The sequence below is a fragment of the Falco peregrinus genome, chromosome 3 (genome assembly GCF_023634155.1).
Source record: "Falco peregrinus isolate bFalPer1 chromosome 3, bFalPer1.pri, whole genome shotgun sequence".
NCBI classification, from domain to species: Eukaryota; Metazoa; Chordata; class Aves; order Falconiformes; family Falconidae; genus Falco; species Falco peregrinus.
The window spans coordinates 78,396,679-78,422,025 of NC_073723.1; the positions used below are offsets into that span (position 1 = coordinate 78,396,679).

At 37.4% G+C, this 25,347-nt stretch overlaps 1 protein-coding gene across 4 annotated transcripts in view; it reads right to left on the bottom strand.

Annotated features, from left to right (window-relative positions):
* The window catches only part of FHOD3 (formin homology 2 domain containing 3), a 417,107-nt gene that overhangs the window by 206,333 nt on the left and 185,427 nt on the right, over positions 1–25,347 (bottom strand). For all 4 annotated transcript variants that reach the window (XM_055800337.1, XM_055800338.1, XM_055800336.1 and 1 more), the window contains exons 4-5: positions 22,047–22,114; positions 5,628–5,733 (exon numbers count right to left, since the gene is read on the bottom strand). In XM_055800337.1, the coding sequence (XP_055656312.1) occupies positions 5,628–5,733; positions 22,047–22,114 (174 nt within the window). The remainder of the gene's footprint in view (positions 1–5,627; positions 5,734–22,046; positions 22,115–25,347) is intronic.

Genomic DNA, 25,347 nt, shown 5'->3' on the forward strand with positions numbered 1-25,347 from the left:
TTGCAGTTCACAACTGTGCAAATTGCAGATATCATGCTTGAAGGACATCATTTTAATAGATCCCTGCATAATTTAAACATGTTGCAAAGATCAGAATGTGCCTTGGAGTTAGTTTTCACACATGATTTCAGCCTTTTTAAGATACTTAATTCTTTCTTATTTACATTTTAGGACTCACATAGGACTTTTCTGGTAAAAGCCCCCCATAAAATTACTTACAAGTCCTGAAAGGCCTTGCAAAAAGAGCAAAAAATAATAGTGCTTCTACTTATTCATTCTATCTGCACAAAGATAAAGGCATGTTTGTACAAATGCAATTCCAAAACAAACCACCATTAATATTTATAAGGAAAAAAAAACGCAGGGTGTAGTAATAAAGCTGCTGTTCTATTAGACTGAAGATGCTGATGCTGTGTATGAACCTTTAATCCTCTTAAAAGATATGTAATTATACCTCAAACTATGTCATATCCCTCACTCAGGACCATCTTCATCTGCTGTGCTTGCACCAGTATCTGTTGAGACCAACAAGAATTTATCACTTTATCAGAAGTGCAGTGAGCCTGTGATGGGAAAACCCACAACTGGTTCTACTGCAACCTAGTCTTCTGCCCAAATTATTGAATTAAGTATAGATTAATTAAGTTTTGGCTATACCACCGCTAGAGGTATTTAAAATATATGTAGACATGACACTCAGGGATGTGGTTTAGTGGTAGAATTGGCAGTCTTAGGTTAACAGTTGGATTCAATGATCTTAAGGGTCTTTCCCAAACTAAATGATTCTACGATTCTACGTATCTTTAATTTTAGAGCAATGATTTTGGGGGAAAGCAGTTAACTTGAAGCACAAATATTGCTTCATATTATAACTCTTAGACTCCTTTCAAGCACTTTTTTTCCTTCATTTCTTCTTTTTTTTAAAAAACAACCAAAATTAAAAATCCAAAATTGCCAAACAAAATTAAAACCACCTTTCATCCAGGCTTTAAATCCAAATTCTTACTCCCCATATAAGCACACAGCTCTCACTAAACCAGTGCTGCATCCAAAAGCTGAATTTGATTCAGATATTGTTTAGTATGAGCACAGTTTGACATCCTATTTTTTTCTTCAGCCTCAATTCTTTGAAATTTTGCACCATAGCAAAGTCAAGGCCTCTTCCTGCTTGGACTGGATGCTTGGCTTGTGCTTTCAGGCCACAAGAACAAACACTAGATATCCTCTAATTATGCACACCTCTAAGTATTAATTTGAATCCATAAGCAAGCAATTAGGAATCCAAGTACACAAATACACTCTGCAAAGAAGGTTGGATGACCTTTTGGCAACGTCCTCATTGGATGTGATGTACAGACAGGACAGGACCCCACCAGGCATAGCTTCCCACATCTTCGTGTCAACAGACTCATCCCTGAATCCTCCTATCTCACAAACTCCGTATATTTTTAAAACAGTTAAGCTTTGGTCTACACAATTTGGTTTTCTTTCCCAGCTTCCCAACAGCACTGGCTAAATTAACAGAAAACGTGAAAACTAACATAATTCTACCAATTATTTAATTAGTCTGCACTCAGCCATGGCATTGCATGTGTTGCTTTCTCATTCTGTGCAAGAACAGATGATCTCAAAATTATATCAAAAATATCTTCGAAATTGCGATAAGATTTATATTAATCCTCATCAGTTGTGGTCATTTTCATCTGTCTTTCACCCATTTCCATTTATTTCTGAATATTTAGGCAATGTCCACTATCCTGCAATCTTGTGACCAGGAAAGAAACTTTTAACTTCATTGCTATGAGTAAAGTTCATCATCCTTATGGATCATTGTCACCAAAGGGAAAAAAAAAGAAGGGGCAGGGGGCAGAGAAGGAAAGCAAGCCTGTTTCAGGGTGGGTATGGACGGGACCTCAAAACACAGTTCCTTTAGATTTCTAATAATTAAAAGGAATAGTGAAGAATAAATTTAGACTGAAGAAGTAATGAGGAAAAAAAGCTGCTTTCTGAACTAGGCTTTCGCAGAGTAACTCTCTAGAGAAGCCCTGCTGTCTGTTGCTTTAGAGCCTATAGGCTGTACACTGGGAAAAGGGAACACTTTGGGAAAGGTACTGTCAAACAACCCTAGTTCAGAGACCTCAGCAAAAATACACCGTCACTCCTCAGCACTCAAAAATAAACTCTCTCGATTTCTCAGTGTTGTACGGAAAAGCCACACTTAGCTTCCCTTCACTCTAGCCATTAAAGCAACTAAAATTTTCATGACTCATATTTAGTCATTTTTTTGGCAGCTCAGTCTGGCTTGAGCCAAGTTAAACCGCTAAACAGAAATTCATAACCAGAAAACAATGCAGACCTTTGGAAAAAGGAAAGCAATGTCCTCATGAAATAACTTGTACCTGGGAACTCATCGAACCACCTACAACTTTTACCTATACATATGTTTCCAAAATATTTTCCCTCCTAGGTCCAAAGCTATTTCTTGAAAAGTGCAGGCAAACAAATTCACAGGAAGCTGGGAAATCACACAGTCAAGATGACAGACAGCCTGGCATGGGCATGCCCTGGAGATGGAGGAGGCAATGCCATGTCTAAGGCTACCACTTAATGTCACAAGCCCTGCCGAGCGGGTTAGGATCACAAAAGGAAACAGTGAATTACACCAAACATGCTAGAGTAATGCAGCCAGAACATGAAACTGAGGAGAAATCCCATCCCTTTATGATTCATGGTACATGCAGCAAAAATAAGAAGGATATTATTATTTTGGGGTATTTGATATATAATAGGAAATATATTTTTCATATTTGCTATATATTTGATTTTTTTGAAAAAAGGATAAAAATAGGAAATATATATATATATATATATATATATTATTTGATATATAATAGGAAATTATATATAGGGATATATATAATATTTGATAATTCCCCGCCACCTTCCCCCCCCCCAAAAAAAAAAAATCCCCTTCAAAAGGATCTGCAGAATAAGACACCACAGCAGTAAGGCACAAAAATTCTAGACAAAGATTACTTTTTTTAAAAAAAAAAAAAAATCTTTGTCACTTAACACTGAGTTTAAAGCTTATGGGACCAACTCAGTGCTAAGTATGATGTATCTTCAGTAAAATTCATTAATTCGTTCACCTATTCACCAGTACTCTGGGTTTAGTAAAATGCAGCACTGCAATAATACACATGACTGTCACAGAAGAATCCAGCCAGTTGCTATGGTCTTCCAAAAATAATATACCAGAAACACTCTTCCATGACGTATTTAACGTTTCTTTTCAGCACACTCCTCAATGTATCTGGATAAGATTGTCTGGCTACACTGTACTACTTCCAAACCTGTATTTATCTCATTGCGCATGCAGACCTATTCAGAAAGTACATGCTGGCTCCTGGTACTGCACACCAGCTGACATAATCTTGGAGTTGTAACAAGCTTTGAACTTTGAAAGACAATCAAGACCGATTTAGTTTCAGAAATAAAACCCACATCACACAGAAAAATCGTATTATTCTAAGAGATGCTAGGATACACTACCCAGAGAGAAACTTCAGCTTCACACATCAGCAAAGCAGGGGAAAAAAAAGACCTGATTTCAGAAGGTACCAATCCCTAAAAGCATCTTCTTAAAGAAAGGTTTTTAGCTTTATGGCATACTTTATGCCATAAATAATGCATGGTTACTTTATGTTGGTTTTTTGTTTGTTTTTTATTTATTTTGAACAAGCTATGATCACTTATCCATAAAGATGGAACAAGAAGAGCTTGCAGTTTCCTTAATATGACACCGTGGACATTGGCACTATGGCTCTGTTTAGCACTTATTGAATTCAGTGGAAAATATCTAACCAGACCATGGACACCAAGCTCTTGAAAGCTAGAGAAGCCACAGCAGCAAAGACACCACTGTGATCTCCCTGAATTCTGGATGCATTAGGGTACATCCTAGTAATACAGATAATATTTTATTCTTATTTTAAAAAAAAGAAAGGGAAAGAAAGAAAAGAAAAAAACAATCAATGTGGAAGGGAGTTTAATTCTTCCCAGTACATATATAGATAATGTCAAAATGAGATCTCAGTAAGATGAAGGTACATGCAATACATGCTAAGATCACTCAAACGTGACTGATTTGTCTGGTATCAGCTGATCATTCTGTCACCTGTGAGGGTCAGTGCCCTGGACCTTATTTGACACTGGAGCAGAAGCGCTTCAGGGCTATCCAGTGTTTGGATTATGAGGCCATTTACGCTACACCGCTCAGGTAGGGTAAACACCTATCTGACCTCCTTGTTTTGATTGTTTAATATCTTGCTGCAAAAAGCTGAAGGACAAAGACATCATCCAGACACACTTACATCAATGCTGAGCTGAAAAAGGAATAAGTTCCTAGGCTACAGGCCAGACTGTCCTATACAGCATCTATATTTTGCTTCCAATCTGAATTTTCTGAGAGCATCTATGGCCAGTTTTCTCCAAAAAACTTCTTTTTCAGCTGTAAAGACAGTCTTTTCTCTTTCACATGTTTCTGCAGCTTGTCTAGTTTCATTGTGGTTAATAGTCTTTAACTTTTGAGTACATACAAGCTACTATTCAAGTACAATTATTTCACTGCACAACTACTGACGTAAAACTTAATTTCTGGTTTTGTTTCTTTTATACCCCCAAAAGCTGGTGTTTTTGCAGTCTGGTTTTCAAGTTCTTCGCATAAAGCCCACACTTACTATTTGCATTCTTGCTTTCTATAAGGTAGCATTTCTGGATCTTATAAAATCATTCTCCTTTTATATTTGTTTACTCCTCAATTTGCAGTTTCAGTTTTGGCAGCTAAGTACATCAAAGTGACATTTTTAAAGACAGCTATATCTGTCAGTCTAAGAAAATTCAAATGAGCAATCCACCACAACTATGCACTCATTAGTGCTCTCTATTTCCTGTGAGATCATCCAGCAGCAAAGATCCCTTGGCATGACAGTTCTGCCCTTGTTCATAACCTCTTGAAATACTGAAGGTACTCTCTGAATTTGCAACCTTGTTTTTCAGGTTAGATGAAAAATCACAGGCGTTCATTTGGGCCACAATACAGTAAACCAGCTTTCTAATCCAGTTACACACCTTTTCCACATCGCTCTCCAAAACCTACCTTTGCAAGTTATCTTTTAAGTGCCAAGAACAGACTGCAAACCTCTGATTACCTGTACAAATCCAAAATATCAGATAGCTCAAAATTGTTTCCAGCCAACCGACCTTAAGATATGACCGTCTCACTGTTTATTCAATAGCTACTAATCACACTCCAAGAAGTTATTTTGCTCTGTGCCCTTTGACATTTAAAATTATACAGTGAAAGTTTTAGAATGCCTTTGCTTAGAATTATAGATTTTCAGTATAATCTACATGAAAAGCTGCACAATGGAAGGACTATCAATATTTACATTTTACTATTCATCCTGCTCAGCAGTGAGCATTAACCCCCCTTTAATTTTCCTGCATAATGCAAGAATTGGTATCAAACTGAGAAATATGTTCTGAAACACTTAATATGACAAGTTGCAGCAGACACGTGAGAGCTTCAGAGCTATTAAAACAACTTTTTGATACATTTCCTTTACCTCTCAGGATGTAGTTCTGATAATTCTGGTCAGCCTCTGCTCCCACTTTGATTAAGCAAGTCAGACCTTCAGCAACAACAAACTCATGAACCAAGTCCTTGTCATCCTGCCACAGGAGAAAGCAAAAGCTGCGTTAGAATTTTGAATGACAAAGAAACAGGATATATCATAATGTAAAACTAAATGCATTCCTGCAACATTGACTTTATGTTTCAGATAATGTAAGCAAGTTGGTATGAAAGTTGTTTTGTAGAAGACCAAAACAAGAAATCTGAATTTTAAAATCAGAATTAGATACATCAATGCAAAGCAAGAAAGAACAAGCTTTTACCTTTAAGTATGGAAGATTAAAATCAGTAAAAGGACTTTTGATTTTTTCATTAAAGGCTTGCAGGCATTCTCCCCAATACTATAGTCTCATCATATCACAAACAGACATCCTGAAAGCCTTGAAGTGTCAGGATCAACAGGAGAAGGCCATCTCTATGCCTTAGCGTAACTCCAGTTTAATTATTTTAAGTGCAAAACTTTAAAACTGGTGTTTCTTGCAACATAATATTATATTCGTTATCTTAATATCAATTCATTATATTTAGAGTGGGAAAGTGTAGTGTTGAATATAAGACCACTAATAGATAATATTCCACATTGCAATGAAGAACAGGGCAAATAAGAGAAAACACTCTTTAGTATTTCATGGAGTTTATACTTGTTAATGAGGCTCACTTGTTTTCAGCCATCAGTCCTTTACACAGCAGAGTGCAGCAGAATGACCCCCTATCACAGCTACATGTGATAGCAGGGAAAGGAGGGCCTCGCTGAGCACTACGTGCATCATAACATTATATCAAGGGACTATAAACCACTGTTATCTAAAGCTTGCCTTCTCCTCTTATAGAAAGCTCATGTACACAAACAGGAGGCTGCTAAAAGCTTAATTAAAAACAGTTACTGAATTAGCCATACAAATTAGGCACAAAACCAACTTAAAATATTAATGGAAGATAATTTTTCCATGGACAATCAGAGTTGCCAAATCCTTCTTCTAAGTATTTTTAACATATGTTTTCATAGACAACAGTATTAGTTATAAATTTTCAGCTTTCCAATAACACAGCCCTGAGAAGCCAAGATCCAGGCAGCAGATAGTTTTGTCGAGACTGCTTTCTGAATTCACTGCAAGTACTTAGAAAACTGCCAATGGAAATAAAACAATCAAGCTCCTTTTAGTGTGACAATTCACTTACTGCAAATTTCTTTCAGCCTGACAGTTTACTACTTTTGAATTTCCTTCTTTCACCAGAGCTAAGTTACATAAATCTTAAAGGCTTGACCAAATGTGATATTTAAAACTGTAAGGCGATTTAGCAATTCATGAGAAATGTAGAAATTATGAACAATAAAATCTGGTTAATGTCTTAGACGGTCAAATTTATGAAAATAATTTCAAGATGTATTATAGTCATGTATAGAGAAACTGAATTATCATGATAAGAGTTGATTTATTGCCAAAAAGTATATAAGGAGAAATTATACAAGCATTCCCCATATCTTTGCAAAAGTGTATTACAAACCCCAAAATATGAAGATACAATCCACTGCTGTGCACACTTGAGCTAAAAATTTTATTTGTTTCTCAGTCTCAAGTCTCACTGTTCCATTTTTTGAGGGTGCTATTTTTTTCTGTTGATAGATAAACACCTTGATAACACTTTCTGAAGAGCTAGGAAGTTTACAAACTCCCATGTCAGACCAGGGCATTACAGACAGAAACACAGTTTTATGAAGACAACAAATTTCCTCTATCCATTTGCCATACTCAAAATATGGTGGGATTACTAGTAGAGGAAGAGTACACTCACAATCCACCTGCTAATACACACAGTGCTAATTACATCCTGGTTTCCTCCGTTGTACGTAACTGTTTTAAAGGTGCATACACAGATCCCCCTCCACTGCAGCCCACCAGGGAATTCCCTTTGCCATTCCAGAAGAGAACTGAAGAATTAAGGTGGCTGTTCACACTGAGCAGCTAAAGGACATCTTTACAGCAGGGGACCTTTGGCTGGCACCGAGGCTGCTGTCTGTTTGGCCAAGCTGCCAACCTAAAGAGCACATCCCAATGCATGGGCCAGGAGCGTAGGAAAGGGCACAGTCAGCCAGGGTATGTGGATGTCTGCCTCTCCCATCCTCACCAGTGGCCTCCAACAAACCCCTTCCCAAATGCCACCAGTCAGAGGACTGAACTCTTAATTCTCAAACAATTTATCTAAAGTTAATTTGTGCAGCAATGCCAAAATTCACATGGTGAACTTCCAGGACAGTTGTTTTACAACAACTGGAGTCCTGGAAAGGTAAGAAAAGGACCCAAGACAAAATGCTTTTGGATGATCAAAGGCATCTCTCAGGCTCATTCCCCCTGAACTTGGGGCACTTGATTTAGAATCAAGCAACTGAAAATAAATACATAAACAAATACTCATGCATGCAATATACAGATCCAAATCACACCGGATAGCAAGCAAAATTCAAGATCGTCTTGCATGATGGAGAGCCACCTCCAGCAGTGAAGGGGGGCAGAACCGCACCCAGGGACCACAGAGGAGCCTCCTCCCTGGCTGCCAAGCATCTGCTCCCTCCCATACATCCCTTTGTATATGGTGTTTTTAACTCAAAGAAATTCGATTAATCTCCTCTTCTTCAAGAATTTTGCATCTTGTTTCTCATAAAACTCAAAGAGAGAGGAACATATCCCTGGAATTTGTCAACTCAGCAGTATAGTCAGGGTTCAGGTAAACTAAAGCTACATGCCATGGTAATTCACAAGGACTTTGCATGCATAGAAAGTAAGTTACTCTGTATGACAAGGTCAATAGTTAAAAATTCCCTGCTACTAAAGAGAGAAGGTTGCCCTTTTCCCCTACCTAAAGTGTGCAGTGGTGGAAGCAAGGGCAAAGGGCAGAAAGGACAAGAGTACACAGAATTCAGAAAAAACTAAAATAAATTGGTAGCATAGTGCAGAAATGAGAAAGTTGTGGGGAAAACATCCTCCAAAATATTTTTTATACATATCTGATGACAAATAGATGCATCTTTTAATTGACAACACCATTGTTTAATTTAAGAGAAACAAGATACATAACAACATAAACTACTGAGTGAAATAATCAAAATTATTTTTTCAGATGGTAATGGCGTCCTAGCTCAGGATACACTCCCTTTTTCTTTAAATCCCTTTATTGACACTTTAGTAGACATTTTGATTTTGCATTAATTTTTTTTGCATCATCCTTGAGTTGAGGGGAAAAGGAAAAAATCTATTCTGTATTGAATCACAGTCAAATAACCCAAAGACTGGAGAAACAGGAAAAAAGGAGGAAAAACTGGTCTGTGGAATCTGATGTTTGTCACTAGACATAACACACTTGTTTGGGAAAAATAAAAAACATCCCATAATACCAAAAAAATTTGTCCCCATGCTAGAGAAGTTAACAGTAGTTCAGCTTCAAAGACCTTCAAGTTGAACACAAAAAGAAAACAAAAATTTTAACAGCACATAGCCATTAAGGGCTGTTGCCATTTAGTGAAAGACAAAACCTGAAATATCTATTATAACTTTAAGATGTTTCCCATAGTCTTAAATAGTGAATGCATATTAGAGTATCACCTGGGGAAAAATTAGCATTTAATTCTCAAAATACCCCATGCTAAAGATCTGTTTAATGTTAGTGATTTTTAAACAAACAAACAAACAAACAAACAAACAAACAAAACCCAAAAAACAAAAAACAACCAAGGACTTTTCCAAAGCAAATTCTGAGATCTGCCTTCTGGAACTTTTTCAAAGGAGCCGAAGGAGTAAACCACTGCAGCACAGAGTCACCCTTGACTGAAAGGAGATATATTGCAGGGGAACAGCAGAGGAAATGAAGAGGATGAGGGAGTCTAACCAGACTGCTTTTGGAAAGCACTGAATATACAAATCAAACCTGAATTAAAAAAAAAGGCTTTTAAGGTACTTCTTTCCCAAATAAAAGGGAAAAAGAAGGTGTAATGAAGCAGAGTACAAACACATCATGTTCTAGACATAAATCTGAACTCGGTATGTTATCTATCCCATCATGTATACACGATGAGAGGAAAGAAGCAAACATCTGGAATGTGCAGAGAAAGATGAAAGGCATTCAAGCCCATACGTTCCACATTGAAAGGATAATGTTTACATCGATTTTGGTCTAGGATAATCTTTTCAGACCCATTAACTCACTGACTTGCCAAGTTAGATGACCTCAAGAGTAAAGGCTACTCTCTAGCAGTGGTAAGAGGTTCAGGTTTCCAGGAAGAGAGCATTCATTGTATAGAATATATGGTGTGTGTGTGACAATGATATGTACAAGTAGCTGCCGCATGTGTGTGATAACAGTTAAAAGGAGGCAGGGAAAGGTTGTCATTTGCTATGGAAATGGACTCCTCTGCTAATATCCCAAAGATTTATGACCCCTTAATCAGCAGGCATTAAGGCACTGATGAGAAAAGCAGGAAAACACAGGCAAAGCTCTCTAAGCTTCCTGCTAAGCTCCTGCAACCATAAAGATTGTGCTGTGACACAAAGGCTGGCTACTTAAAAGTCTTTCTGAAAAGATACTGCTAGCCTTGTCAGATAACTCTATTTTACGTGTTCATTCACAGACTTGGTATAGATCATGTCTCTTCATTGCTTTAGGCATCTTAGAGGAATTAAAAACAAGATAATGTATGTTGCTTTCTAGTAGAGTTCTATTTTTGTCCAATGTATAATGAAAAAGACATTAATTATATTCAAGCTGGTGAGTTTAAAGCTTGCTTATGTGGTTGACAAAATGCATAAATCATACTTCCATCTCCATAACTCAGCCTAGCTATTAACAAGACCTCACAACCCTGTGATCAAGCAGTCTACACAGTACGCTCCTGTGCCATAGCAGAATAAGTGCAGGCAGGATTCCCTTCTCTCCTACCCACTCTCCTGTCTCTGTGCCACTTGATATATTCTCTAACACAGTTTTGTGGGGTCTTATCTGAAGGGAGAGACTGAGGACTTTTTTTCAAGAAATGGCACTTTGCAAGAATGCATCTTATCTGATGTGCAGCTTCCACGTGCAAAGATAAATTGTTTACATACTGTTAAAGATAAATCTTTCTGAAGCCTGTTATTTCTGCAGGCCATATGTTTGAGAACTTTTACACAAAGCATGATTATTCTTATGCCACAAAAAAAAAAAAAAAAAAAAAAAAAGTTGCTTTGCTTCCTAATAAGAATCAAGGTTTTGGAACACAGTTTCTCAAAGGGAGATTTTTATGATATTTTTTTTTTAAGCTAACAAATACTGCTGAAAGCTCCTTTCCAAGTATTTGAGGAAACTGGATTAGTAACTGAATATTCACATTTGGATATGTGCATACATATTTCTCCCTTACGTGGCTAACAGCTGTGCAGAATACTGTCTTTCTGAGGAATCATAGCAAGATGCTAGTCTATGAGATTTCCACCAAAGAGAACCTCATTTTAATGTTTTTTTTAACTTTCCTTTCATAAGATATCCCATTGTTTCTGGTTGCTTGAGCATTCCCATATTTAATCCTGCACTGTACAACTCTCTCCTGTTTTTGTAACAAAGTTAAATCTTGCACACACTTTATAATGTTCATTTCCTTAAATAAAGAACCATGGGGTTCCCCAGCCTGTGCTCTCTACATGACGTGTTTCTGAGTGAGCCAGCAATCACATTCAGTACTGACCAAACTTTCCAAAATGTAAAAGTTGCTGCAATCCAGCCTAGAATTGAGAGCAGCACAGGCAGCTGGGGTACCAGCCATAGCCCTGAGAATCTTCTGGCTAAGTTTTGCCTATGGGCTTACAGGAGGGGACTGCATTCACGCTGAGCTCCAGTGGTTGATGCACCTCACCTTCTATCTGAGGAAGAGCTTCCCTCTCTGCTCTGTTACTCTACAACATTCCTATAAAGAGAGATTTAAGCTCTGATTCTCAGGCCAGCTCTGATTTTGTCTGTAGACCAAAAATGGTAACTTCGCAAAGATACACTGCATTCATATTTTAACATTGTGATAATTCACCTAGGCAAAAGACATGATTTACATTGCCAATTCACTGTGCAACGTAGCATAAAAGGAGAAATGCAAACTCTACCAGATTGAAAAAGAAGGAGCATCCTCCCCCGCTGCCTGAATTCTTGTGGGACAAGATGCTGGCAGCACACCAGTACAGAGTCCTATAGGCAGACAGAGCACAGCTCGTTCAGACACTGCCTGGCTCCTGAAGTAACAATCACTACTTTTATAAGAGGGGGAGCTATAGAAATTTTCACTCATTGCTATGCTTATCTACGAAATAGTATTGGGAAAATGTGCTGCCCCCACTCCACATTCATACATCACAGCAGGGTCTCCTTGGAAACTCCTCTTCCTCAGATTCCCTTGCCAAAAGTAGACGCTACACAGCAAGGAGGCAGAACTGAAACAGAAATCCCAGATGATTAAGCTCAATATGAAAAAAAAAATAAAACAAGGAAAAATACATCATCACCAAAATGCCAGTGCACTTACAGAAAGTCCGCCCCCAAATATAAATGATGGTCATCCACTTTAGAAGTGACTTTTTTTTTTTTTTTCACCCTTTTCCTTTTAGTCAAGATAGGATCACAAAGTTCAGCTGGTTTTAGGAGGATTAAGCTTCATTCATTTGGGGATGTAAATTAGAGGCGGAGGGACAGCAGCTGACTGCTGAGGAAAGGGAGGAAGGAGGAAGCAGGTCAAAGAGCAAACCATGTGTGACTGCAGGCTTTTGCTGGCATAAATCTCAGATGACAAGAAATCTGGCGCTCCACTACAAGACAGTAAAATGCAGGACTACTGCCCAATATACTTGAAAAATCTCCTCTATTACTAAGTGAATAAAGGCAGAATGATAAAATCCAGGTTTCTGTTAGCAACAGCATCAATGATGGGTAGGTGCTTGTCCCACTCTTCCTACTCCTAATAGTACACGGAGAATAGAATTCTACTGATCTTCTTTCCCAAGCATCCTCTGGTCTGGCTCTGGCAAACCCTCATGTATACAAAAAAATAACCAAAAAACCCAAAGAACCCCATAGCTTGGTTCCTAACCTGACTGCCCTGGGTAGCAGTAGCAATGTGGCAGTCCAGGTTTATGACCAGAATGCATTTTCATTACCTGACATCCTTCATGTCCACAGGTTCCCCGTATAATTTCAAATGCTTATATGATGCTTTGTCCCTGTGGCAACAGAAAACTAACAGCCAATTCCTCTCAGCCTTCCTTTCAGCTACCTAGGTCTGTGATCTGAGTCTACATTAGAAATACAATTAAATAAAGTCTCCAGAAGAATATTTTTAACTATCGCTACCTGCCTTCAGTATGCATCACATCTGCTACGGTTACCAGCAAAATAATTACTCCCATTGACAAGACTACAATGATGTAGTAATAAAAGAGTTATGCCGTGGCTTTATTAGAAACAGAAATCCCAGATCGTTTCTGGAGTCCAGCTTTTTTACTGGCTTAAGCAACAGGTTGCATTTTATAGATCAAGATTGGCTTGCAATGTTTGCAGTTAGAAAAACTCATTTTGGCTTGAAAACTGAGTAAACATAGTCAGGAAGTGATTGAAGGAGCATAGACTGCCAAGATATAATTTATAGTTACTTTCCCACACTTTAAACTATAGTTCTGTTCTATGGACTCCATAATTATTCATATAATTAAAATACTAGATTGCCAATCCAGAAGTGCCTGATACTATCTAATTCAATTGTCACTGTTTATTTCAGTCCATTTTAAAATCCAAGTCATCTATTGCAAGCAAATCTACAAAGAAATCATTCCAAAAACACACACATGCACATATACACACACACACACACAAACATACATAAACTTAAGCCCTATGAGTCCCTCAGGATAGTATTGCCAGTTCAACCTAAATTATTTAAGCAGCTACAACACAATTCTATGTATGGACCGGATGAGCCAGTGCTTAAGCAGGCAAATCTTGCATTAAGCCATGCAATCTCAGCTCGACTTTGAGCCAGGACACTACTTTTAGAAGATGAACCAAATACAGCTCTCTGGGGCAGCAGAAGAGAGTCTTCTGTGACAAAGAGTCCATCTCTTCAAACAAGTCTTTTCATTCCCTGACACTTGGCAACTCAGAAACTATCCCAAGATACGGGTGCTAGGCAAGTGCAGTTGCTGTTTTCCTTCCCCCAGGATCCCACCAGCACATCTAGAACATGGGTGCCCTGGACTGGGATGTTCATAAAACTGCAGTCAGCTGCTAGAGGTAACTGAGGCAGTGGCAGAAGCATTTTAGTGGTGACGGGTTTGACAGGGACCAAGCAGCCAGTTTGTCCTTCAATGGAACTTCCTTCCCCTTGCTACCTCTGTCGATTTCAAATAGACTTCAGTCGCTTTACGGCCCTCACCAGCTGTGCCACAGCTTCCGCTCCTCTGCCCTCCACGGTTTTCCCTGCACAACTTCGTGCTGACGCCACACTCCTTATTCGCTTCCCTCCCCCACCCTTTACACCTTCCCAACTCGTCACATGTACATCTGTGTAGAAGAGTGACCATAACATGATATAAAGACATCAGTATTTTTACATTGTTCTCTTTTTTCCTATTCTCCCATCTATTTACATGGAGCAACATTTTGCAACAATACATGGAAATGACCATCCCCCTTTTACTTTCAGTGAGGTAATATATTTAAGCAGCCTGCAATGCAAAGTTGGGCTTCAAGTGATGATTACAAAGACAATTCACCCTTAAGTATCAATTCTGTTGCACATCCTTGCCATGAGACAAGCTGCCTAAGCAGCAATCACCAAATGCCAGCAATTTTTTTTTGCCAGCCTTTTAAGCACATCGATGCCAGCTAATGATAACGCTACACAACTTAAGTATTAAAAAAATAATGTATTTTTTTTCTTTCCAAGTTGAAAACATTTCAAATACAGACCACACTTACTTATTATTGATTTCCACCTTGGTACCAATAAATAGATACAGAAATTCACCCCGAAGTGTTTGCTTTACAGTCATTAATTCCCTGTAGTCTCCCCTCCGAAATACCCTCAAGTCCAGGAAATAAATAAAAAAAATGCTGTTTCTCAAGAACACATTTTGTATTGTGCTAAAAATACCAGCAAAACAAATACAGTATTTGTCAGTGTTTCTTGTTAGCAAAACAGAAAAGCTGCAACAGTTATTATTTCACACCTCCTTCACATAGGGACACACTTTAAATTGCAAGCCTTTCTGCAGATTCTTTTGGATAGTTGAAAGAATACATGGGGGCAAAATAAATGTTTTAATAGTTAACATTACTTTGAAAATTAAAAAAAGTGAAAAATTAACCAGTATTTTATATCTTGATACACATATGCAATTCTCTTACAGACAGGATTTCTTCAAGCTTGAGAATACTGGGAAGTACTCTAACCCATAAGACGTTAAAACATCTTTTTTTCAGCTATTCACATTTTTACAAATATATAAAACTTGAAACAAGACATTCATATAAATAACTTTTCAGTAATGCAAAGACTTCTCAAAGTCTTTCTCAAATTCCTCAAATGACAGGTGTGCAGATACCCAATCTACCCAGCATTAACCATGTAGGTATCCCAGTAGCTGTCCTGCAGCATATGAAAAAAAAATCTTGAGGAAATAAGTAGTAGACAAGTATCAAATCCTGCTTGATTAGATTTGTTGAGATTCCTCAGAGTCAAATCAGTGTTTATTAGACACAGTTAAGGTATGTTTATAGCATCAAGTTCCAGAAAAAAAACCAATAAAAACACCCAAAAAAACCCAGAAGAAAAACTGTGGTAGAAGATAGACAACAAATATTGCATGCATTTATAAAAGGATTTAAATGTTTAAACTTTCTTAGCAATCTCTTATGTTTTCCCTTTTTAAAAAACAAACAAACAAACTTGTCTAGTGAAATTAAAGTAACTTCTTTGAATAATTGCTCTTTCCTATTGAGCATCCATAAGAAAAGGATAAATTTAAACCCAAAAACTTTTAGCTCATAACTGTATTATTTTATCAAGGTCCAATACATCATTTATTACCACCCATTTCCCATTCATTTATTACTTTTTCTTCCTTAGTAGATGCAACTTATTTGTATATGAATGAAGAACTGCTCCTTTAAGATTTTGCATTTCCCTTCATAAAGAGTTTTCTTCCTTTTGGATATATACACCAAATTCTTAGAAGACCAAGGAGAAAAATCAGCCTACATGTCTATCATGTTTAAACTTTTCTGATAGATAATCATTCTGTAAAACACACGATTGATTGGCACATACATATAATGAAGGAAACAGAAGTGTGCACCTCTAAGATGAAAACAAAAGTATTTTCAGTGGATGTAACCAAGACCTCCAAAGAATCACTCGTAGCTTAAGTCGATTAAAGACAAAATTTAGAGAGGGAAGGGTTCTTAGCCTGCACAGCAAAGTTGCTCCCATGCTGCACTTCAGTTCTTATTTTAAGTCTGCTTGCTTCAGTTACCAAGGTCAAATCATTGTGATCCTGCCTGATATTCACCATCTTCTCCAAGAAAGCTCTGTTTCCTCTTTTCTCTGAACATGGTGTTTTGCTTCTTCAGTGACATTGGTCATTAACATCACCACTTTAACTAACCTTCCTGATTCCTATATCAGATGAGGGAGCTGCAGGTAGAAAGCCATCTCACTGTGACACTATAATGCTTGCTTCTACTGCTCTCACTGCACCTAACTTGCAGTTCCACGATGCCACGTTCACATAAGAAAGGTTCCAGAGTTACCATCAAGTTCTACCACTGACAATGGTGGGCTACCTCTTTGGGTTGTACAGAGCAATAAGCCGATGCATTCCGCCTTTCAGGTTGAAAGAAAGGACATGGAAAAGAAACTCTGCTACTATTTCAGCAAGTTGAACCATGTGGAAGTAACTTTCTGTTTCCAGTATTTTATTATTTCAGTTAATGAAGGCACAGATAATTACAGGATCTTTTCCCCCAGATAACTTTTTTCACCTGTAAGTGCAAGAAGCAAGCAAGCAAAAATAAGTCACACCTCAATATCAGATTAATCTATACAAATTATTAGCCAGAAAAGCTTTGGTTGCCTCCCCCTATGAAGACAAAACATTTAGCAGGAAACAAACATAAAAAGATTTGCTGTCGCTGCCTCTGCCTGTTTACCACAATACTTTTACCTGTATACACTCAACCACCAGGTAAAAATAACACTAAGACTAAAGATGTTTTATGCCATTGACTTGCTGGGACAGAATTTCATCCTTTGCACCTTCAGTAGACAGCAGGTGCATCAATACAATGGCTTTTCCTCTCAGTTAATAGAAGAATTAAAAATTACTAGAAAAGTTGCCTTGACCAGACCCTACCAGGAGCATTCTTCATGGCAGCTAAGCAACAGATCAAACATTTGCATTGTGTTACATACCTGAGGAAGCTAAAGCAGATAGGCTCCACACAAAAGAAGGTTTCCTGTTCCAGTTCCAAGATTCGTGCAGATTAGAGAAGGAATAATGGTGGCTTTCCAGGTTTTTAGGTTACCTTTGTGGCCGAAGTAGTTCACATTTTATCGTCACATTAAGAACTGTTTAGACCTCAACCCATAACATTGTCTAGGCATGAATACGACAGCCTTTTTGCCACTGAAATTGAGAAACTGATTTTGACATTTAACATGTTATATGTATTTTATCTATAATCTCTAAACAGTAATGAGACATATCCTTTGTAAAATAGTGTTAAACAGATAACGTAAGCTGCTATGCAGAACTATGGTGAATTTGATTTTTGAAAGAAATTAAGGTTTCTCTTTTTCATGACTCAAGAACCCTTCCAAGAGGGCTTTTAAAGGGGAGAGGTGGCAGCCTGCCTCACAAGTGATGACAGCAGCCCCTAAATCAAGCGTCACATAGCTTCAAACCCTCAGGAGTCATCAGTCATGCTTGCAAGAGGGGAAGGAGCAGCCTCCTTCCTTGAGATCAATGAGGCAAACACAGAATACTCCTTCTGCTCTCCTAAGGATGATTGATGACTCCTTAGACACTGAAGTGTGTGACATTTGATTTCAGTCACTGATAAGGCTGTGTCTATCCAAACACCTTCTAGTTAATGTTTCCAGGGCCCCTACATAGCTGTTCTTTGTGATGTTTTACACAAAGCTCAATTGTTCAATGATTAATGAATTTCTTAACAATAGAAGAAAATTCTGTAAGAGAATTTTGTAACTGCATCCCTTGATATTCTGATCAGAACACAAAATAGGAATATAGGCTCCTCAGGAAAAATAATAGGAGATATCCTGCATTTGTTAAATAACAGTGGGGAAAACAGTCCTAAATGAAAACTGGCTTTTTTCCTCAACACTTTAAAATATATCCTTTAGGTCTGCTGTCTAGAAAACCTAATGCATTGATAGATTAAAAATATTTTCCAAAACTTTAAAAAACAGATTTACATATTATTATAGATTTCAACAGACTTGAAACATGCTTTATAGCTTCCTTATTTTTCTTACACCACCATATTCTTATCCAGTTGTTTCATATTTTGAAATGATGCAATCAGCACGATTTGAAACTATGGTTTGTAATGATTTGCAACTACAGGGCACAGTTTTGTTTATAGGTTCTAAAACATCTTTCGTTTATAGGTTCTAAAACATGCTTGCTTTATATTACATCTAGTTGTATCAGAGGTCTTGATAAATATTTTTTTTAATATCAAATAAATTGCACAGTACTATTTATATATATATTATAGTGCTTGTACCCAATTTTTCTGCTTTTTAAGATTGATACTGAATTAAATGTTTTAAGCAGCTGTATTTTTGTATCTCTTACAACATCACAATCAGGAAATGCAAGAATGTTTTTCAGCCCTGACTTTATAAGCGCCATGTTCAGCTGGATTCTGCCCTAGATGCCTTTGGGAGTTTTAGGACTCTGCACAAAATTCATGAATCTCTGATAAACGCAACAGCTAGGCAGCTCAGAAGTTTGTCAGAAAATACATTCAAAGGGAGCTAAACTGTACTCCAACAGGTTGTCAGTTATATCTGTGTATCTTTTTTCAGTACTTTTAAGGTCAAGTGCTTCATATACTTCTGGTCTGAACATTAGTCTCCTTACTCTGTAAATTTGTTCATCAAAAAGCATACTGGTAAATCAGAAGAATACTGCAGCACAGTCCAGCAAAAGATGATGAGTGTGGCTATCTTAACCCTTCAGAATGAATGACAGGAACAGAATAACGTTACCGTTAAAGAAAAATACTCCGCACAACCTTTATCATTTTGCCAAAAACAGCCCATCAGAAGAAACCAAAGAGAAATTCCAAGCTTGTACTTGTCAAATGAATCTTTCATTTAAAATCTGAAACAAAGGCATTGCTTTTGCCAAACACTGCTAAGCTTTGCTGAGGCCTCGCGTGAAAAACCAAGAGCTCTGACTATTTGGAATTTCTATTTGATGTAAAACTTGGGCCTGTTCCCACTTAATGCAAATAAAAGACTGCGCGTTACCTTGAAACTCCCTAAAATAAAAATGATAGGGACCCAGAATTGTGCCAAATTAACTCAGCTATGATGAAATGATTATAAAAACATGATGGTATGAACTGTCTTGGCACTTAAAGACATGATGAAGTCTCCATAACACTCTGAAAATTTGTTAGAATTAAAATAAAGACTGGTTTTGAACTCAACATTTTTCTTCCAAAATATTATACTCTTAAGGAATTTAAAATACTAAATATAATAAGATACAAAATCAAATGAGTATTTATGTTGAAAAATATATTTTAAAAAACTTACCTTTTAACATAATGATAGTTTTCTAATACTGACACACTTTAATGTCATCGACAAAAAAAAATAAACCAAGTATGACCTTTTGGGCAATACTGTTTGTTCTACAATATATCTTAACTTGTATTTTTCTTTACTAAAAAACTGAAACAGCTTTTCTTTCTAAAACAGATATAAAAATCATCTTACACTGACTCATGGTTCATTATGAGATAAACTAAAATGATATTCAAGAGTTGCCCTTAGCAATGACGGTAACTGTTGCCAATGACATCGAAGTTGAAAGGTGAACACAGATGCTTAAATCATACAGGGTCTCATTTTACAGTTTGAAGTGTACTGCTTCAAGTATTTAAGCATATGATATGAACACTCTCCAGCCTGAGGAAAATTTCTCTCAATTATCCACTAATGAAAACCTGTATTTTGAGAGTATAAGAAGATTTTTAGAAGGGTACATTTGTTTAACAAACATCCACCGTTCTACCAGAAGTAGCTACTTAAAGTGGTAACAGATAATTCCCAAAGTCCTTTCCGTACCATATATATTAGGAAGCAGGGAAGTTGAATTCTTCGAGGAAAATTATATTCTGAAACTGTCAGACAGGCTTCACTTAAAAACTAAATTCACACATTGATATGGGTTTGTGCGCATCGCTTTTCCCCTTTCTCTCATTCCTCTTCAACCTAGTCAACTCCAATTACATTTAATAGGATAAATATTTAAAACACATTTCTATGTAAATCAGCTGGAAGACAGATCTTACTGGTGTGTTCACGGAAAGCACAGAGCACTATGTGCTCAGAAACACCTACTAGACTTCAAATAAGATACATGGAGGAGAATATTTGTGAATACCCAAACTGGGAAAAGTCATCACGGAAGGAATGGGAGGTATGGCATGGGTGGGAAGAGAGACTTAGTGTTTATTGCTAAATATGCCCAAGTGCCCAGATTAACCTGTGGAATACATAAATTCAGAGAAATACAACTACTTCCCAGAAACAGTTGAGATGAACAAAAAGAGAAGAAACAAAGAAGGCTCTTGGAAACCTGCCTAATTTCCTCTGAGCACACAGTCCATCTGCTTGACAAGCTCACAGGAAAACTCAGCTTCCATCATTCACTTGGTCTTTCCCTGGGAATGCCTTGAAGAGACAATGGCTCTCCCAATCTGTTGCCATGAGATGACCAGACTGTTTTGGAGCTGGAACTCTTTCATTGTCCAAAAGTTTCAAAATTCATGGTACTTTTTTTTTTTTACCCAGAAGACACCTTCAATTACCAAAATTTTCCAATAAATGGTTCACCCTTCACAATCTACTTCTAGTCTTCAGAAATATCTTCATTCTGGCATTTTCTAAATTCTGAATGCTCAACTTTGAAATCTGCAAAAAGCATTATGTGTTTTGGAAATTTGCATAACTTTGTTATTCTTCCTAAAAATAAATGTCTGTTTAAAACAAAGCAAAAAATACTAAACTAACAGCGTGAAACACTTGCACCTACATGTTGTAGCTGTAAAACATAGGTTGTCATCCTCCATTTGGACCTGTTAGTAAAGTAAAAAGGTGCTTTTCTTATTAAGTTCACTTATATTTACTGATAGAAATGGAATGTGTCATCCTGTATTCCATTTTAGGATCACATTGGCAGTATGCTCTAGTTCACACGAACATTTTCTTTTCATTTTTCCTGACCTGTTCTCTGCAAGAAGTTTCCTTCCAGTCCTGCAACTTTCCAAAGTCCTTCTCCTTACCCAGTAAAACCAACCTAAAATCCATGCTTTTCTATTCAATTAACTTTTTTATCATCCACATCACTTGCCTATCGCATTGGCTATTTCCCCACAGAATCCTGTTGATTTCAGGCCTTTTCCATAATGAACACTCACATTCAAATCCATGCCTTTCCTTAAACTGAGCAGTCGCTACCATTACCTCCTCAGCTCTACAAAGCATCCTTTTGGCTAATCAGTAAATAATTTCCTCTAAACTCACTCTAAATTCTAACACCTTCAGAGGTCTCCTTCTACATCTTGGTTCCTCATCAGATCTGTCCCATGTCTCTCACATACTTTTCCAGTTTTTGATGTGGCTTAAGCATAGTTTACTTGTCAATTATTTGGCTAATGTTGGACCATCACTTCAACCCATGGTTTTCTATTTTCACACCTGCCTCCCAGTCTTCCCAATACAGAAGTATGCCACTGTCTAACAAGCAGCCTAAGTTTCCATCTAAAAGTCCCCATTTTCTAATTTTCTGGCAGGTTCCAACAACTAACTCTACCATTATTCCACATCTGGTCCTGCCTTCTGAAAGACTGAAGGAACAGGGGAAGGCTTGCAGACCATAAAGAGAAAAGACCTAAGAAGCAATTGGCTAATTGCACATTACAAATAAAGTCTTAAAATTCTCTTTTGCCAGAAACTGTAAGTTATTCCCTACATTAAAAAAAAATCATGTAAAAATCACAGAATGGGCAGCCATTATATGCTCACCTGAAATATTTGTTTCAAGGAGAAAAGTGCCCGTCTCAGCTCCCGTCCATTGGAATTGTAAAGTTTTTCTGGGGGGGAAAAAAAAAAGACAACAGAAAAAAATTCAATATAAATAAAACTGAAAACATGGTAAAAATACAGTACTGATTTCAAAAGAGTTAGAGTGGAAATGTCATAATTCCTATTTCCAATTATGTAGACTGCTGTTAAATAAAGCTTTATTATTTTTATATATTTATTTATTTATATATATATATATATACTCGTTCATTTAAAAAACGCAAGTAAATTCAGGGTTTAGTCATCCATAATTTTGGATGAGATCTCCCAGGTAAATTTACAATGCCTTTAACAAGATCAGTGAGAAACAATGCTCTGAGGAATTTTTGAGAATGGCTAGAAAAACTGCTCTTTCTGCATTAAGATAAATTTAAGGTTTACTGAAAGTACCAGATTAGTCTCAAAAGTCTCAACTAAGAGCACCCTTTGCTTTTGTTATCAAAGCTAGAGCCACTGAATCCCATCCTTGACTGCCTTCCCTCTAGACATTCTTTTCTCATGTTCTCATCTTTCTATTGTTAAATCCTTTCTGCAATGGCAATCAACGTTAATACCAGAAATAGTCGGACAGTCTGTTCTAAGCATAATTCAAAACAGTGTTTTATTCTCATGAAAACTGATCTTGATCTTTTTCTAAATGAAGCAGAAGCCTTCTTTTCATCATCCAATACTGAAACATATTACTTCATTTATTCCCCTACTAATACATACTCATAGAAATAATTTAAAGATGACAAAATAACTTTTCTATCTTTCTGAACCCTGCCACAACATTTGCTCCTTTGGAAGAAGTTTTGGACAGTACATTTTAAGTTTATTATTGTGTATTTGAAAGTGACTTGTGACTATGCATGGATGCAGCAGAGGGCATGCTCTTCCAGTCTTCCTGGTCTACTACATTTGGCGTACCTGACAGAGACGTTATGCAACATTTCTGCAGTCCTAAACTGAATTTTCTTACACTAATGCAATCTGAGGACAATTACAAAGGAAAATCAAATCTTCACAGTCAGCTCCCATGACGCACTTTGTGTCACCCACAGATCATCATGAAAGGACCTTCTCTGCAATGGACAGCAGCCAGCAGCTCATGAGATAAAATGCTCATGGAGACAGAGTATTCTTATGAGAGAATGAAATTTCAAACTCCAAATTTTTATTTCTTACTTCCTCTTGACTAGTTCTCTTTTAATTACTACTTTACACTACAAAATAAAATTAAATTTTATTTCCATCTCTCAGGAAGTTACAAAAAAGGGCCTAGCATTTGAAGCTTCAATGCATTTACAACCCAGTAATCATTTTTTACTTCAATCAAAGGCGGCAGGTTTTAATGTAAAAAAAAACATTTCTTATTCCCAACAGTCATCTTCAACCAAAGGAAAAATGTGAAGTAAAACTTCGGCAAAACTCACACTTTAAAAAAAAAAAACAACTTTGAAAGTAGTTTTAGTCATCCCTAATTGCCTCTGATTTCAAAGGCAGAATGTGTAGATTTGGCAAAACTATTGTTGTTATAAGTTGTCTCCTTCCTTGCACTGTTTATAGATTCCTGACAAAACATTGGAGGAACAGATTTCACTTCAAGCCATAAACTTAGAGGCATACTTTAATTACTCTCGCTTAAAAACACACTGGCATGTGAAACTACATTTCTTGGCAGGATAGAGTAATTTTGTCAGGAAAGCTTAAAGAATAATAAAGGTCTTTTAAGACCCAGTCCGTCAACTTTACATGCCATATTACACAAAATACTCCTCTTTGAAAGATACCCTCATCTGGCACTTGTTATTACTAATTTCCCTCTATTCATAATTCACCAGCATCATTACAAGCAGAATGTCTCCAAACAAGGCAGTACATTATCATCTTAATCAAGAGAGGCACCATTTCTTAAAATGCTGGCAACTTTGTACATAAATATCAGCGTCCTAACAAATGCCATCTGTTGGTCTGGGTCTTAAATAGGAACAATCATCATCCCAGCCCATGGTAAAGTCCTAACGAACCACTGTTATGATACCGTAACACTGGCTGCTTTCATTGGTGCATGCAGATTTTTGGTACATCTCAGAGGAACAATGCTGAACATTTTTATTCTTGGTTGTGTCACAGAGTGTGACGGCATCCTTGGCAATCAGCACAAACAATGCCTTTCCTGCTGGCATGTAGCAGAAGACAGAAGTTATTAACTGCAGCTCAAAAAAGGGTCTATCATTAGAGCGGAAGAATCAACAACTACTGGAACCATCCAGTTTGGAAACAGCAGTGGCAGCAAGACAGCAGTGTGTATCACAAACGTTTCAGCTTGTCTGACACCCCTTTTGAGAAGCAACAGCCCAGGTAAATCATCTCATTTCTGACATCTCCTACCAGGGTGGAGCAAGCTCCACAGAGACAATGTACATTCGCAGATCCCTCCTCATGTGCAGCTGCTCTTGTTGAATCAGCTCAGAAATACAAGTTCCTAACCTCTTCACCTGATGCTCTTACACACGGCAATATACTGACCATCTATATAAGTCTTGGCACCCACTTCTTACAGTGCTGGTAGCCATCAGAAACATTCACGGAGCTTAACCCAAGGAGGAAAGTGAGATGGTCACTCCTTGGAGTCATGCCACATCAGAAAATGTTTTCATTTAGGAAACCATAGTCCAGGGTGAATCTCCCCCAGGGCACGAAAGCCTGCTTAAGCCAAGGTACTGCATCGGTATTTTTGTTGTGTTTCTGTGTGCTGTTTTTCAGAAAGTGATAAATGTATACAGCAGATTACATCTCAGGGACACTTGGCAAGATGCTCTCAAGGCCTTACACAATACCCGTTTGTCAACAGTAACTTTAATGGCACAGAGACCTTGGGGCTCATTCCTAAAAGCCCCAGACTGCAACCAAGGCTATGAAAATATATCAGCAGAAACTGAAAGACAATAGTCAGTCATAAGCTCTTTTTCTACAGTAGAAAATCAAATTAAAAAAACAGAGAGGGAAAGGCACATTTGCTTGCAATGTTTTCAGAGTGAAGACAACTCAGAAACAAGATAGCAAATGCTTTTCAATGCTTGCTGTTTTACATTAGCAACTTACAATGTTGCGCTCTTTTAAGCAGACTGAGAAATAGCCTTCCATGCTAAAGCAAACAGTTGACTGTAATTCCCATAGTGCATCCCTGGCGGAGTTGTCTTCAACTAAAACAAGTGATATCTACAACTTGGAGACAGGAGTCCAACCTGCTACTATC